Below are 16,484 nucleotides of genomic sequence, written 5' to 3' on the forward strand. Positions count from 1 at the left end.
AGGTGGACTTAAATAGGCTTTGAGAGAAATTTATTTCCCTTTCCTAGAAGGATCTAATTTCCTATTAAAGAGGGAATCTACATCAAAATAGGAAGCAGTCCAAAGTTTCCTAAAGCAAGAAAATCTCTACACCTGTTGCCCTTTTCTGCAAGCAGCCCAACAGGTGTGGGGACATTTGTGGAGCCAAAAATAATCACAAGGCCACACATGAATTTTTGGATAGAAGATGACAAAAATACCCTTAAGGCATACTGAGATTCTTACGCGCGAGCAGTGGGCAATCATCCCTCAACCAAGTCAAAAGTGCCCAAAATAGGTAACAAATTCAAAACCATTTCATTCACCCTCATCCTATATTCTCCACAAGGTAATTATTCCATAACCCCCAAAACATTTCTTTTAAATTATGTTAATTAGTCAATTAATGGATTTATTACCTAATTTATCTATTAATGGCTAATTAACTACAAATTACACCCAAAAAATACAGCAAATGGCCGGTCCCTATTCTCCTAATAGGGCCGGCCATATCCCTATAAATAGCTCTCCATTCTCTCAAAAAACTACTTCCAAGTCTCTTGCAAAACTCTACAAAATTCTCCAAACACTTTTCCCCCAAAGCGCCCCCACCCCCTTCCCCCCGCGGAAATCATCATGGATGTGTGAGGTTTTTTGGCCTTGACCAAAGGTATGATTTGTTTTGTAGGTGCAATTTTGTCCAAGAAGGAAAATGCGAAAATTTGAATCCATAGTACCCAATCCACGTTTATCATGCAAATGATCATTTTGTTTAATAACACTGGATCTCTACTTTATACAATAATTACTGTTGATCATTTCCATTTCCATTTCCATTAATTTTTCCTTAGTTTGAATTAGTGTTGCAGAGAAAAGGGACGCCTGATCAGACTATTGGTCTTTTTGCTGAATGTCAAACTGTAGCTAGGGTTACAAGAAGCTTGGTTATGCTTTCTTCTTGGCAAAAAGGTAACCCTCCATTTACTAATTTGGGTGTAAGTAACAAGAAAAAGCTGCAACTAGGGTTCAACTTTATTTCTTAATTGTACATTTTCAAACCCTAAGTTCGGCAATTTGCTGTACAATTTTACCCATAATCTTAATTGCACCAATAAATCAAACCTACTCGTACTTTCTAATAATTCTGTGTCCATGAGATTTGAATTTATTAGGATAAATTATACGAAACTACTTCAACAAGAGTCAAACCACAATCTCATACCTCATGTTTTAAATAATGAAATGTATACTCAACTTATGAATTCATTGAAATGTCATACCTTCATTAATTTTTCTATCGATTTGGATGTTAAATGATGATGTGGTAGGAACGGGGCCCATTCCTTCGCCACGTCATCATTTAATATCCAAATTATTATTTTTATTAATTTTTTATTATAAATTATTAAGAGGTATGATATCCACACTCCCCATTTTACTTATCACACACATTTTTAATTTTTGACCGTCAGATCGGATGAATTGAAAAAGATCAACATACATAAATTATCAAGGGGTGTGTGAGAAGTAAAATGGGGTGTGTAGATAGCACATCCCATTATTAAAGGGAATTGTTATTAACATTCCAAAAATCTCATTTGGTACTCCAAACTTTCTATAATTATAAAGAAAACTACACTTGTAAGGAGTGTAGAATAAGATTTTTGGAGTACTAATAACAATTAACTTATTAAATTTTTAATAATAAATATATATATATATATATATATTTTAGTTGACGATGGAGTGGGCGCCGCTCCTTCCACATCATCATTTAACAGCCAAAATGACAAAAAACTTAATGGATGTATGACATTGCAAAGAATTTATAAGTTGAGGTATGATATTGCAATGTTTAAAACATGAGCCATGAAATTATGGTTCGACATATAGTTAAGATAGTTATTTGTAATTTGCTCAATTTATTAAGTGAAGAATGTGTAGAATGATGTACTTAAAAAAGTTTAAAACATCCTTAAAGTAGAAAGACCTTTTACAGATGAAGAGGCTGAGAAAGCAGGGCTACGTACAGGTACAAGTAATTCTGTTGTATACGTCTTAGTAAATGGTGAATTATTCTAGTGGTAAGAGTCTTCTTTTTCAACCTCTTGTGTTTTAAATTTAAAACATTCTCCCTCCCCCTTAAATCAAAATTAAGTAATATTATTCGTACTATATTTTTGTATCATATTTTCATACCACCTTAGGTGGCCTTTGATGTGTACAACCACATCATTTGAATTAATTAAATTTTTAAATTTAGTTCATTATTTAATAAACTAATAATTAAGAAAAACTAGTCAATTAAATAATAATTGTGATATACGAGGAGTCTTTCTCCTTCCTTTTCTTGGGTTTTGCAAATTTTTCAAATGATGTGGTTGTCCACATCAGATGCCACCTAAGGTGGTATAGAAATGTGATATAAAAACATTGTATGAATAGAATTACTCGTGAAAATTAGTGTAGAATATCGTTTGTACCAAAAGTTAACAAAAAATGTGCGAGAAGTAAAAATTGGTGTGTAGATAGCATCGTCCTTTTTTGAATCTCCAGGTACAAGTAAAAATATTTACCAACAACTAGACCCCTTTTCTATGAAAATTAAGAGAGAGAGAGAGAGAGAGAGAGAGAGAGAGAGAGAGAGAGAGAAAATAAAGACGTGTAAAAACTTGGGGGGCGGGGCGGGTGGGGAAGAACAAAACAAACCAAATAATTTGCAGCTACATTTGAAATGTTACCGTGTGCATGAAGACCATTTCTTCCGAAATACAAAAAGCCTGAAAATGTCGTCAAGTTGAAGGTTTAGCTAACGAGGGAGACTCACTCTGCAAGGGAGGTGGGAAAGCCTCAGTTATAGAATCCCAAGAAATGTTCTGGTTTTTCGTTCGCCTTCTTCCCAAGAAGGCGGGTTTCATAGGTGTTCCGACCATTTCAACTTTGCATGTTAACATTACTACAACCTCCGACATCGGGGGTCTCAGGTTTGGGTGCGGCTGAAGGCAGAAGAAGGCGACTTGGATTGCTTGCAAGACATCCCTTTCCACATATCCATCTTCTTTCATTTTTGGATCTATCAGATCAATCACATTCGATGTCTCAAACAATTTCCATGCCTACAATTTTAAGGCAAAAGGTCAGTGGCAAGATTGAAAACTATATATTAGCAGAATGATCGTAAGCTTCTGTACGAGTAAGCAGTAATCAAAGATAGATCGGCCTACATATTCAGGGAGGTATTGCATATCTGATGATAAAGTGAGATCTGTGTTTTTTCTACCGCTGATTATTTCGAGCACAAGAACTCCAAAACTATAGATGTCCGCCTTTTCAGATAATTCTCCTCTAATAGCATACTCAGGTGCCGTATATCCTCTGAAGAACAATTCATATTAGGTAATATAGTTTCATAAATAAGTCATCGATTAGATGGCATATGCATTACGGAATCTTGAACATTTATACAGAACGTGCCATCTAATCAATGATTGATGAAGGGGTCTTGTGGAAATATCATATCAGTTGAAGGACTTACAAAGTTCCAGCAAATGTAGTGCTGAGATAAGCTTGGTCTTCAGGGAAGAACCTAGCCAGCCCGAAATCTCCAATTTTCGGTTGGAATTTGTCGTCAAGAAGAATGTTGCTTGCCTTGATATCTCTGTGGATAATTCTTAGTGGGGAATCCTCATGTAGATATTGTAACCCTCGAGCAATACCGACAATTATCTGGAACCTGGTGCTCCAGCTCAAGAACTGATCACTCTTTCCTGTTTTCCATCAAGAATAATTATAAGTAACATATACACTGAAAATTTAATGATTCTTTGCACCGGTCGAAGTGTTAGTTCGTGTGCTCAGTTTAACTCATTTTGTCATAAGAATTAGAACTTGGAACAAGTCCGCATCATAGTTGGATAGAATGCAAAGCGCATGGTGAAGATGTAATACCATAAATAATGAGGTCCAAGCTCCTGTTCTTCATGTATTCATACACAAGAAGCCGTTGTGGCCCATCAGAGCAGCATCCGATAAGACGAACCAAGTTCCTGTGTTGGACGCTTGTGATCAACTTTACCTCTGTAAGAAACTCTGATTCTCCTTGTTGGGATTTGTCAAGGCACAATTTCTTAGCAGCAATTAACGTCCCATCTCCTAATCTCCCCTAAACAAAAAGATACAAATAAGACTTGGAAATAAAGGAATCAACCCATATGTGCCTCAAATCCGAAGAGTATTTTCAATTCAACTTATATCTGTGCTCTTGCAGTCTTGCCGCCTGCACTACTCTGGATTGAGTGTTTTAGAAACCTTATGAGTTCAATGAAACTATAAGTAGTACGTTGTGGTTTGAATGAAGGCCTCAAACTTGCGTGTTCGAGAAAATAAAAAAGTACGACCAATGTTGGTTTCGTGGATTCAGTAATCATACCCGATAGACATGGCCAAATCCACCTACTCCAAGGAGATTGCCAGGATGAAAATTCTTGGTTGCCTTCTTCAATGTCTTAAAATCGAAGTAGCTTATTGTTCGAAGCATCCCACTGAAAACATCTGTCGATGCTGCATTAAGAATACAGAATATTATGATTGAGGTCTTACTAAAATATTGGTTAGTTATTTTTTAGATTAATCTTATAGTACAACCTGCAGGCCGCCTTCTCACTACTGCTACCAATTTCTTAGTATCTTCTGGTTTGATCTTTTTCCAAAAGACGAATAGAAGAACTAGCAATATTATGAGCGTGACTAGCCCTCCAAGGAAAAAGAACAGCACTGGAGACTGCGACTTAGAAGCAGGGGGGCCCGTTGTCATAGAGGATACTGAAGAAATCTCTGCAACCAAATATATTGTTAACATATTTTTAGTCATTTAGGGTCCTTGAATTGAAAAAACATGTGCTTATAAGGAACAAATGATGGGACAACGGGATTGAATCATTCTAGTGCGTGGATCTGTGCATGTAACACAAGTCTCTTGAGGCAACTTCATATATATATGTAATATCTTTATTCACAATTAGCCATTGCAATCAAAGAAAAATAAAATAACACACTCAACTATCACAAATTCTGGTGATCTGATGCCGTTGGTGGGTTAACTAGATATACGAAACTGTTTGTTGGCATGAGTATGTGGAATTGCTTGCAGCACAAGGTTTCATCAAGGAGAAGCTTGAGCGGCGTATAACAACTGACATCCGAATAGCCATTCAGTCTAATATTTCGTATATAATATCATCAAAACTGAAGAATTTGTGAATCTTTATTTAGTCTAATGAGAACGAATACACAGGGTTACACTTCACAGTCAAAACAATTATCTGCAAATCGACAAACACGAGAAGCGTGGCCTGTATACGGAGAACAAGTTGGAGAACATATCCATACAACAACAAATGAACATGGTCTTTCCAATTTTATCACAACAATTAATTAAGTTACATCAGATATAATTTTAAGGTACTGAAGAACATTGTTTTTCCAGTGAAGCAATCGTCACGTACCTTTTAGTCCTCGGGCTGTCATTGTGTATACCTTGAAGCTCCAAGGGGTCTAAGCCGAAGCTGCAGCGGACAACAATGCACATGTGGTGATGGTGTTGCTTGCAGCTTAACAACAGCAGTGACTACCACCATCCATTCTTCTCGTTCGATCTCTTTCCATCTTCCTTGTTTGTTTCGTGTTCTTTTTCTTTTTCTCGCTTTGGCAAAACCGCTGTGGGGGAGAGAGAGAGAGAGATGAAGAGAGAGAGAATATAAAAGAGTAACATAAGAGTAATCGAAGGAATGGAATTTCGGACATTACGATATGTGGCTTTTTGGTCACTTCCATTCCAAACGACAACCTCAATGATTTAAAATAATACACTCGTAAGTATTCACTCAGAATGATGATAATAATAATAAGATCAACATGCCATTCCAAAGCGGTAACTCCTAGCTTTGGATGTTTATGAATTATAACATCTTTACTTGTCTAAAATGTGTAAAATCATCAGAAATTGGGGAGGTACTATCCTAATTGAATTTCCTATCATGGCGTATTTTAGTGCAGGAGGAACTTTTTTTCTTTTCTTTTTTTTTTTTTTTTTTTTTAACTCCGTACTTGTTAGCAAAAATAAGAGAAGTCATAAGTCGGAATAATTTCAATATTCATGTGTTTGTGAGCCCTGAAAAAGATAAGAATAATAATGATTTCACTTTTCTTTCAAACTAAATGTGTCATAAATTGATTTCACCAAACATGTTATACTCTTTGGATATGACTCAAGTTAAGCCTTTACTAAAAGATATGTTACGTTAATCAACACGTCCTCCTCTCGTACACCTAGAGAATTAATTCAAATTGCGTATTTAATCAATGGGTGAAAAAGAAATCAAACTTGCAACTTCTTCTAACATTAGAAAGAGAAGTATCACCGTCTTAAATTCACACCATAAACTTAGTGCCACCTAATTAATAAATAACAATTCATGTGTATTACATTCACAGCTGTTGGTATGACAAAGGTAATGACAAGCTGCAAGGGACTAGGAGGATCTATGTAAATATATATACACATAGTAAGTTACACGAAAATCTGTATTCACATTTTTTTATAGATACACAGATGTCAAGTGCAAAAGAATTAATATCCATCTGCAAAACAAATAAATAAAAATGTAATGACAATTGTAAGACGGCCTTAACAATACGAACGGATTTAACTCAAACTTCCAGTGAAATGATAGTATGATAGGTGTGTTGAAATGTCATGGCGTGCGAAAAACCTTCATGGCTACCTCCCGCCACTAAATCAAGGTTTTATGAACTTGGAAAATGTTTTCATCCCTTCACAACGATTCTGCCATGTCGTTCCTTGAAGGCTTGAACCCTGTTAACTGAGGATTTGTTTGCTCGTGTTTCCTGGAGCACCAAAATAACAACTTTCGACGTCAACTCATTAGGGAATAATTGCACTAGAAAACTACTTCTCTCCTTTTTATCGTTTTTAATGAAGAAGATACGACTTTGTAGAGGAAATTGGAATGTTAAATGCCTTTTAGGGACGCATAGTTGTGGAATTTATCCTTCATACAGCATAATTAATATATTTAGCACTTGAGACAAGGGTTTCCCTGACACTACATCCTTTAACAGACTTCAAATTTGCAAGTTTTTGTGATATCTGTATGAATCGTAAAATAGGTAACAGCATATGAAGAATCGATACCTTGTTCCGAACTGCCCCTTTGTTGTGAATTTCATGACTGCTTGGAAGACGATGGATAAAATGTTTTCTCCATATGAGACGGGCATATTCTGGATGATCAACAAAAGGATTTCTATTGTGTTGATAAAGCTTGCATACTCTTTCATTTCTCAACTTCTCTTCTCTTGAAGGTGGATCAATATCATTCCACTTTAACAATGTAGAAAGCAGCCCCATCTCACCGGTTGCTGTCGCATGCACCCAAAAAGTTCACGCTATCAAGGTCCATGCTCAAAACAGGTACAAATTCTTAGTTCCCAACTAATAAAACAATATATGCATGCAAGAATGAACTCACAAAACCAAATATAAACTGCATTTCTGCCTCACGTTTAGCCGCAACACCTCTTAATTCTCATATAAAATGGATTGTGCTTACATGGCAACAGAGATGCAACACTAAAATCGAATTTGATCTCAAACTAGTCAAAGATTATTTTTCCAATTATACTTACAAATTTTTGGAGAATCTGAAAGGCGAAGAGCTGGGCCTCCACCTGGTTGATGAAACCCATAACACACTGCCATGTACATCAGTGCCCTAGCAACATCTCCTCTATGCTAGAAGAAATAAATCAAGTTACAGCCAAAAATCAAGGGTTCAGTCTTCAATGCCAAGCTAGAACTAGAAGCCTAGAACCTCAGTCAAACACTCCGTTCGATCAAGGAGACAACGGATCCACACTTCAAAAGGAACTACACCATTTGGCCATTCCCATATCAATAAGAACTCTGAATACCAAAAACAATTTTACACAATTGCAGAACAATAACAGAAATAAAAGTAACGTAACAAGATATATATTTTATATGTGGGTACCAGAATATTATAATCCTTGCTACCCGAATAGACCTCTCTTAATGTAACAGGATATATTTCTATGACGACCAGAATACTAGAATCCTTGCAACCATTGATAAGCCTTCTTTCAAACCTAAACTCCTAAATGAGGGTACCAGAATACTAGAATCCTTGCTACCATGAATATGACTCCTCTCAACCCTCGACTGCTAAGGCATGCATGGGTACAACATCCAAATTTACAACTTGTGTGGCACATGTTGTGTGCATTGTGAGAGATTAATACCCTGTTTGATACCAGTACCACTGCCTTTGGTATCTTCAGAATTTTCTTCTACTTGTGAAAGGACCCTCGGAACTTTAATAAAATCCAAATATGTGGGTTTTACTTTTGATTCTGCTTGCTCAAAGTTTCATCCTGCCATATTATTATTTGTGTTTTTTTTTCTTGATCTCTTCTCATTTCATAAATTTCCAACATTCGATGGTAAACAATATGGTTTTAACAACTTTAATCAGATTAAAATATATGATACATATTTACGTGCTAGCACAGGAACATGAAAAGAATTATGATATGCCAAAATATAGCTAAAATACCTGTGTAGGTGGTGCCCATCTGTCCTTGTCAGTTTCCGTGTCCAAAGCGGCTTCTTTGTTTGCTGGTTTCAAACATTTAGCTGAGTTACCCGTGCATTCTCCATAGTATTTGTTCCCCCTGGATGCATTGACTGCAGGAAACTTCAACTATTTTACATCAAAACACAAGAGATCTGATTTTTCACAATACATACAGGCAGTGGCCCATCTTACCATTCACATCTGCTGGGCGAATGTTGTGTATATCTGTCAAAGACGCACCATCTTTTAACCCATAAGAACGAGGCCATAGATGCTCCCCTAGAAAACAGAACCATTAACATTTAATTTCTTCCAAACAGAAAGTATAAAATAGAGCTTGGAGATTGATATATTTTGCAGAGCAAAAATAGGCAACTGTGTATAACACAAAAAAAAATAAAAAAAATAAAAAAATTGACAGAAGGCTGACAAAAAAGAAACACTGCAAACGAACAAAAATTCATTTCATTTGAACATGTCAGTATGTCTACCTAATCAAAGGATGTAACTAGTATCTAGACAGAGATTATGAGCCAAAATTGTGCTACCTTAAACTTCTTTTAGTTAGAGTAGTCAATGTAACATGTACAATTGTTATACCTTTCACTAATTTTTCTATTTGAAGTTTAAACATTAAAACAATAAATTTCTCACGTTTCTATGTATATCTGTCCTGGAAACACAAAGACCATAGAAGAGCAAACTACTAAAGGTGGAGCTGCAGCAAATCTATTACCATAACCATAGACCATTAGAATGCAAGAAACCAACATCAAAATCATACATGCTGCAGAAAGTCTGGTTAATTGACTCACTATTCCATCCTTCGGGTTTCCCAGCTAAAGACTTGGGTACAACCCTCAAGGAGTAAACTTCAACTCTGCATAAAAGAGTCGGTAGGCAAATTGGTAAGAGTTGCAGGGTACATTTGATAGTACAAAAAACAATGCAGGAAGCAGTATTCAGTATATACATTCCCAACGAAGCTTCTGGGTTATCAACATCCGAAGCATCAAGATTCTTGAGAGCATTCCACACCTATTTCCACAAAAATCGAAAATCTGGAATCATATATTTTATTTTATTTTTTGAACAAACGATATTATCCACACTAAGAGCGAGAGAGTGGGCTTAGCCTCACAATAGGCTAGCAACAATGTGGTTCAAACTCGCCTGGAAGCATCAATAATACCTTTAAACCGTGATACTAAGTGGCTAAAATCTAGAATCATATTCGATTTTACTAAAACGTAGCAATACAACAGGAGCAATAGTGAATGCTGATTGCTAAATACCTCTCTGTAGGATAAAGATTGGTGCCTGGAAATAATGGAATTCAATTTTTTCTTCAGCGATTTGCCCTCTAAATTCTCCACACTGTCATAATAATTGCTAACATCTTCACAACCATACATAAAAGAAGGAGATGGATTATCAAATGCCGCAGCATCAGCAACAACATTGAGAAACAACAAATAAAAAGAGATGATCTGAGAAACCCATCTCCAAGAAACACTGATGCATTTTCTGTAATTCCATCTGCACCCAGAAAGAACGCAACAATTACCCAATTGCCCCACTACCATCTTAAACTTTATCAGCAACCCAGAATTGAAATACCGAAAAAGGTCAGAGCTTGGAGGTTACTGACCTTGTAGAAATGGGGGAAATGGTTGGAGAGACCAAATTATTATCTGGGTTGCGATAGTTGCAAGCTAATTGGAATGAGGTTTTGGAGTGCTCGTGGCGGCTGCGGGAGAAGGTGGCGCTCTGCTTACGGACGGCGGTGCTGTCGACGACAGATTTTGTGCAGTGGAATTTGGTGGCCACCACAACGGGACGCTGCATTCTATCGGTTTAGAATTTGGATACCCGCCACAACTGGTGTTGAGTCAAGCCAGCTGGTTCATTTTCTACTAGGTTAATTACGCATACACGTAACACACCTGATTTTCGTTTTTCACAAAATCCTTTTAACATAAGTTTAATTACACTAGCACACCGTGACGTTTATTGAGTTTCTAGAGAGTTTTATTATACGAATTGTTATTGACATTTCAAAAATCTCATTCTACACTTCAAACTTTCCATATTTGGAAAGAAAAATACACTTGTAAGGAGTGTAAAATAAAATTTTTGAAGTGTCAATAACACTTATTTTTATTATTTATATTGAAGAAAATAGATTTCATTTTTATTTTTTTTATTAATAATCCTTCACTACACCAAATGCTACATTAAATTAGTCCAAATTAGTCTAGTCTATGCTAGTCTAACTTAGTTAGAAATCTAGTCCTGCAACAAACGCACCCTAAGACTTTCCGAATGAGACCTTTATAGCTTCATACCCTTCTATGATAAGTATGAGCATATTATTTGCATGATCTATCATGCACCTACGAATTAAAAACAATGAACATCAATGTTCAGTGTTTTGGGCATTTAAAGGATAAATAACTCATCAATTATACAATTTAGTAAGAATCTTGAATGATTTGACTTAGGGGTGGGCAAACGGGTATAGGAACCACGAGTCGGAACAGGTAATCAAGGTTCGGGGCGGGTACGGGCCGGTTCCTAATTTTTAAAAAGTGAAATGGGGCGGGGCGGGTGGAGGCAGGGCTTTGAAATTATAGGTTCAGGTTGTTTCCAAAAGTATAGAAAAACGGGTACCCGAACCGGCCCATTTGTAATTGCAATGGACGGACGAGATCGAAGAGGAACCTAGTTTCAAATTTGAACCGTTCGTTTTAGTGTTTTACCCTAGGACTAGGTCTCCTCCTCAAGCTCGACTCTCAGCTTTGTCATTGGTCCTCGAACTCAGACTTGATTCTCTCTCACCGTCTCACCTCGTCGTCTCTTCCACCACCCCTAGCTCGACTCTGTCACTGGGCCAAGGTCTCCTTAAGCTCGACTCTGCCAATGCCTAGACCAATGAAGGTTGGTTCTAATTTAGTTATTACCGTCTAAACATGTTGAAATTAATCACAGATATAGGTACTAACAGGTTGTATGAGAGTGTGTTTGTCTGATTGAGTGGTAGAATCGTCGGTCTATGTTTCTAGCTCTGGGATTTCACCCTGCAAAACGAAGTTGTCTGCTTCGGTGGGATTTCACATATATGGGTACTAATCATTTATGGGTTTTGCTATAAAAATTTTTTTTTGTATTACTTTATTTTTATGTTTTAATTTTTTTTTGTTTTTGGTGCAAATCTGTAGGCATTTTTTGGGGTGTATGATGGAAAATGCATACGGAAATTGAATAGGCAAGGAAACAGGGTGGGTTTTCGTGGGAAGGTGACGAGTTGGGGAGTTTGGTGTTTTGCAGAGCAGGGGATCAGCATATGGGTTACAGTCTGGATGATTTGCTCAAGGCGTTGGCGCAGACGCTGGGGGGGGTACTGAAAAGGATGACGAAGACCCGTGGGGACCCATAGGAACCGACCCATTTCAACGGTTCGGATTAGGTCCGGATCCCATTTTGAAAAATCCAAAACCTGCCCCGTTTTATTTACAAACTGGTCAGGTCCAGTTCCTTCAATTTTGGGCCCGGGCCGGCCCGTGCTCACCCCTAATTTGACTCTTTTAATTTTAGTCTCATACTAGACAAGGTAAAAATCTATATGAAATATTGGAGGAAACTAAAGATGTCATGTAAGAAATCTTAATATGTTCTCGTATGGTTTTTCTTTATACAGATACAAGTAAAAGTGAAGCCCATTTTTGTGCCTTCAATTTTGGTCTTGGTATGGAGAAATTATTTGGTGAGAAAATTAAATAATTTGTTATATATTTTGTCAGGAAAATTTTAAAATTAAATATATTTTTGATGAAAATTAGATAATTTTCCATAGAGAGAACAACAACGATTGCAAGGGAGGTGGGTTCGGCGACGAGATTTTAGTTGAGTTGATATATCAGGAGATGTTGCAAGTAATCCGAATTCATTATTGTGGAGCCAAAAATAATCAAAAGGCAACACATAGATTTTTGGATGAAAATGATAAAATTACCCTCAAGGCATACCGAAAATTCTACACGCGAGCAGCAGACAATTATCTCTCAATCAAGTCAAAAAAGTGCCCAAAATAGGTATTTATTTATAACTTATTTCATCAATCCTCATCAAATCTTCTCCACAAGGTAATCCCCAAATCATTCCTGTTTTATTATATTAATTAGCTAATTAATTGATTTATTATCCAATTAATTTGCTAATTAACCACAAATCATGAACTTCACCCACAAAGCCATCCAAGTGGCCGGTCCATCTCCACCCAAGGGGCCGGCCACACCCCTATATAAACACCTTCATTCTCTCCAAAACTCAATTCCAATTCTTTTGCTAAATTCTCTAAAATCTCCAAACATTTTTCCCTCAAAATTCTAACTTTAGCATCGAAGGTTTTTTGGCCAAAAGCCCCCCCCCCCCCGCCCCCCAAAAAAAATTCATCGTGGGCGCGTGAGGTTCTTGCCCTTGACCTAAGGTGTTATTTTTTTTGTAGGTGCAATTTTGTCCAAGAACAAGGAGAAAGAAATTTACATCCACAAATTGGTGCTTTCATTGAGAGTTGAGTCACACGTTTGTAGAAGACTCTCGCATCTAAGGTTTTTCGTTTCTTTGCTTATTTGTAGCTTTTTCGTACGTTCTTATTCTTGGAATTTTTATTTCTAAAAATTCTTTGATAAAACGTAAAAGAAAAGTACAATGGCAAGAGATTCAGAAACCTCAACGAACGGAAATTCCAACGTTGAAGGATTAGGTCTACGACAATCTATAAGGCTCAACATAGCAGTGAGTGAAGCGGCACCCCCACGAGGCACCACCATGGCAACCACCACGGCAGCCACCTTTGGCAAAACCCACGGCTCCAAGGCCACGGCCCAAGCTGTGCCATTTCAACCTTCAAGGGCCTAAGCCCTAGTCGAGCCGGCTCGTGCCGCCTAAACCTAATGCGTTGCCAAGCCGAGCCCAAGCCTCGCACCTGTGTGCACCACACGCTAAGCAGCCCACTCCCGTGGCACAGCTTGTTCTTGTGGTTTCCTAAGCAACCCAAGTCGGCCCAAGATTAGCTCAACCATCTCGGCTTCAAATTTCAGGACCTACGATTGAACCGAGGGCATTTTCACCACATTTCTTCGCGGATTTGACATTTCCCAACTCAAATCTCGTGCCCAAAGTCTACCACCCTTCCACTGCTCAAGGAGGTGCATTCCTTCCAAGCTCTCCAATCCGAATGGCGAACAACACTTGTCCTGACAAGTCATAGAGTTGACAAGCATCCTTGCACAACAGATGACCTTGGTGAATCAACTCTTGCAGCGCATCTAGATCCAACGTGCCCCAGACGAGGTGCCCCGAAGTAAGACAAGGGCAGACGAAGTACCTTTCTAGCAGTGTTTGTCAAGCAGCTATTCGACCAGCCACAAACCAAGTGTTCAGCCAGTGTACATTCCCGATTGGGCCCCCGAGATAGCATATACTCCCGTCTTAGCACACGGACGAGCGTGCACTCTTGACTAGGCTTGCAAACGAGTATACACTCACGGTTAGTGTCACACTCCGATAATCAACATGAGCACCCTTCTAGGCGAAGAGTTCATTCGTGGCTAAGCTCGCAAAGTTGATTTAATAACCCACTTAAGGTGGACTTAAATAGGCTTAGAGAGAAATTTATTTCCCTTTTCTAAAAGGATCTAATTTCCTATCAAAGAGGGAATCTACATCAAAATAGGAAACAATCCTATATTTCCTAAAGCAAGAAAATCTCTACACCTATTGCCCTTGTCTGTGAGCAGCCCAAGAGGTGTGGGGGCATTTGTGGAGCCAAAAACAATCAAGAGGTGACATGTGGATTTTTGGATGAAAATGATAAAATTACCCTCGAGGCACACCTGGATTTCTACGCGCAAGCAGCGGGCAATCATCCCTCAATCAAGTAAAAAAATGCCTAAAATAGGTATTTATTTATAACTTATTTCATCCATCCTCATCAAATCTTCTCCATAATGTAACCCCCAAATCATTCCTTTTTTATTATATTAATTAGCTAATTAATTGATTTATTATCCAATTAATTTGCTAATTAACCACAAATCATGAACTTCACCCACAAAGCCATCCAAGTGACCAGTCCATCTCCACCCAAAGGGGCCGGCCACACCCCTATATAAACACCCTCATTCTCTCCAAAACTCAATTTCATTTCTCTTGCTAAATTCTCTAAAATCCCTAAACATTTTTCCCTCAAAATTCTAACTTTGGCATCGGAGGTTCTTTGGCCAAAGCCCCTCCCCCACCCTCATTCATTGTGGGAGCACGAGGCTTTTGGCCTTGACCTAAGATGTTATTTGTTTTATAGGTACAATTTTGTCCAAGAACAAGGAGGAAGAAATTTGCATCCATAGTTACCGTTGGATTTAGAACAAATTATTCACGATATTGGACTACCTTTTTCTTAACAAACATTAGCAAGGTCCAACATATTTCGATAAAGAAACATTAAAATTTCCAACAAGATGGATTTCATCCCATTTAAATCGTTGGAATAAATTTTTTTTAATATCCATGTAAACTCTCATATTGAACCATGGTTATCACACAAATCAAGATCCGACATGATAAGATTTCATCACATTTGAAATTGTTCGATCATATTCTCCCATTTCCCATTCAACCATCAAATTTTTTCTTTGATTGGTGCAGTAATCAAGATCCAATATGATAAGATTTCATCTCGTATTAAATCGTTAGATCAAATTTCTCATCTCTATCTGAATCATCGAGTTGCTGTCTCTCATATTATTTATTTCCTATAAAGAAATCTTTTTCACATCTGCCAAACCACACCAACCAAACTTGTTTAATAACAATGAGTCTAAAGAGGAGGAAGTTCGGAAAATGTTGGTGACAAACATGGTCACCAATTAGGAAGCAACTGAGAAAGAAAAATCTTACATATCCAGGATTGGAGCAAGTTACGGCCATTCTAAATACAACCTCTTTACATTTCAAGATTGGAGAAGTTTAAGTGTACTATTTTCTTTCCACTTAGGCCTCGTTTAGCAGCTCGGACTGTACTGACTATTTCTATCAAATAGGATAAATAGTCACTGGATAGTACTGACTAAATTAATCAGACGTTTGGTGCAGTATCAGACTAATAATCGTATTATTTATACTGTGTTTGGTACTGAACGGATAAGAAAGGGGAAGAAAAAAAAATTGACAAATCTTTGTTTCTTTGTTTGTTGAGATCTAAGACGGAGCGCCGAAGAGTCTGCGGTGGAGGAAACAAAGAGAGATGCAGCGGCGGAGAAGAGGGAGGGAACTCCTACAGTAGCCAGAAGAAAATGCAGGGAGAGAATCGAAGAGTTTGCGGTGGAGGAAGTAGAGAGAGATGCAGCGGCGGAGAAGAGGGAGGGAGATCCTGCGGTAGCCAGAAGAAGATGCAGGGAGAGAAAAGTCTTGTTCTGGGTGGTTGGATGGAATTTGCTGGTGGTGGTGGTTCATGGTGGCTGGCGGAGGAATTGGGTTTTGGGATTTGAGGGATTCTTTGGTTTCTTGGAAGCTACTTGGAATTTTGGGGAGTTTTGATTGGGAAAATGGAGGGAGTGTGGTTGATTTTTGTAAGCAGAGAGAGCGGCTGGGAAGAAGAAGAGAGAGGGGGGAAACGAAGAAGAAGAACAGAAGGAGGGAGAGAGCTTCGACTAAATTGTCCTGTGGTTTTGGAGAGTATAAGGAAGCGGGTATTCACCGGATAAAATAGGTGGGTCGGATTATTTAATC

The 16,484-nt window shown here is 37.9% G+C and overlaps 2 protein-coding genes and 1 long non-coding RNA gene across 7 annotated transcripts; 1 reads left to right on the forward strand and 2 right to left on the reverse strand.

Moving 5' to 3' along the window:
• Positions 1-2,724: 2,724 nt before the first annotated feature.
• On the reverse strand, positions 2,725-6,001 carry LOC137732806 (cysteine-rich receptor-like protein kinase 44). The gene is made up of 8 exons (XM_068472074.2): positions 5,824-6,001; positions 5,523-5,733; positions 4,663-4,851; positions 4,448-4,578; positions 3,967-4,180; positions 3,554-3,785; positions 3,243-3,393; positions 2,725-3,134 (listed from the first exon to the last, which is right to left on the reverse strand). The coding sequence occupies exons 2-8, from the start codon at positions 5,542-5,544 to the stop codon at positions 2,811-2,813; spliced, it is 1,263 nt and encodes a 420-aa protein (XP_068328175.2). The 5' UTR covers positions 5,545-5,733; positions 5,824-6,001; the 3' UTR covers positions 2,725-2,810.
• Positions 6,002-6,586: 585 nt separating this feature from the next.
• Positions 6,587-10,632, reverse strand: LOC137732107 (uncharacterized). 5 transcript variants are annotated; one of them, XR_015957991.1, is made up of 9 exons: positions 10,345-10,615; positions 9,989-10,232; positions 9,667-9,731; positions 9,509-9,573; positions 8,886-8,972; positions 8,673-8,803; positions 7,726-7,831; positions 7,232-7,485; positions 6,587-6,924 (listed from the first exon to the last, which is right to left on the reverse strand). XR_015957991.1 is itself a non-coding variant. In XM_068471399.2 (9 exons), exons 1-9 carry the CDS (start codon positions 10,539-10,541, stop codon positions 6,844-6,846), a joined length of 1,203 nt encoding a protein of 400 aa, XP_068327500.2. In that variant the 5' UTR covers positions 10,542-10,632; the 3' UTR covers positions 6,587-6,843. The 5 variants fall into 5 exon arrangements, 4 of the variants coding, with proteins under 4 accessions (XP_068327500.2, XP_088544411.1, XP_088544412.1 ...); XM_068471399.2 differs by having other exon boundaries at positions 7,232-7,458; positions 10,345-10,632; XM_088688285.1 differs by having other exon boundaries at positions 7,232-7,458; positions 9,509-9,731; positions 10,345-10,611.
• An 875-nt stretch (positions 10,633-11,507) lies between these two features.
• On the forward strand, positions 11,508-12,357 carry LOC148690082 (uncharacterized). The gene is made up of 2 exons (XR_015957504.1): positions 11,508-11,818; positions 11,915-12,357. It is a non-coding gene; the product is annotated as an uncharacterized LOC148690082 (long non-coding RNA).
• Positions 12,358-16,484: the final 4,127 nt, after the last annotated feature.

Source organism: Pyrus communis, chromosome 16, assembly GCF_041283825.1.
Source record: "Pyrus communis isolate YQ-2024b chromosome 16, ASM4128382v1, whole genome shotgun sequence".
Lineage (NCBI taxonomy): Eukaryota > Viridiplantae > Streptophyta > Magnoliopsida > Rosales > Rosaceae > Pyrus > Pyrus communis.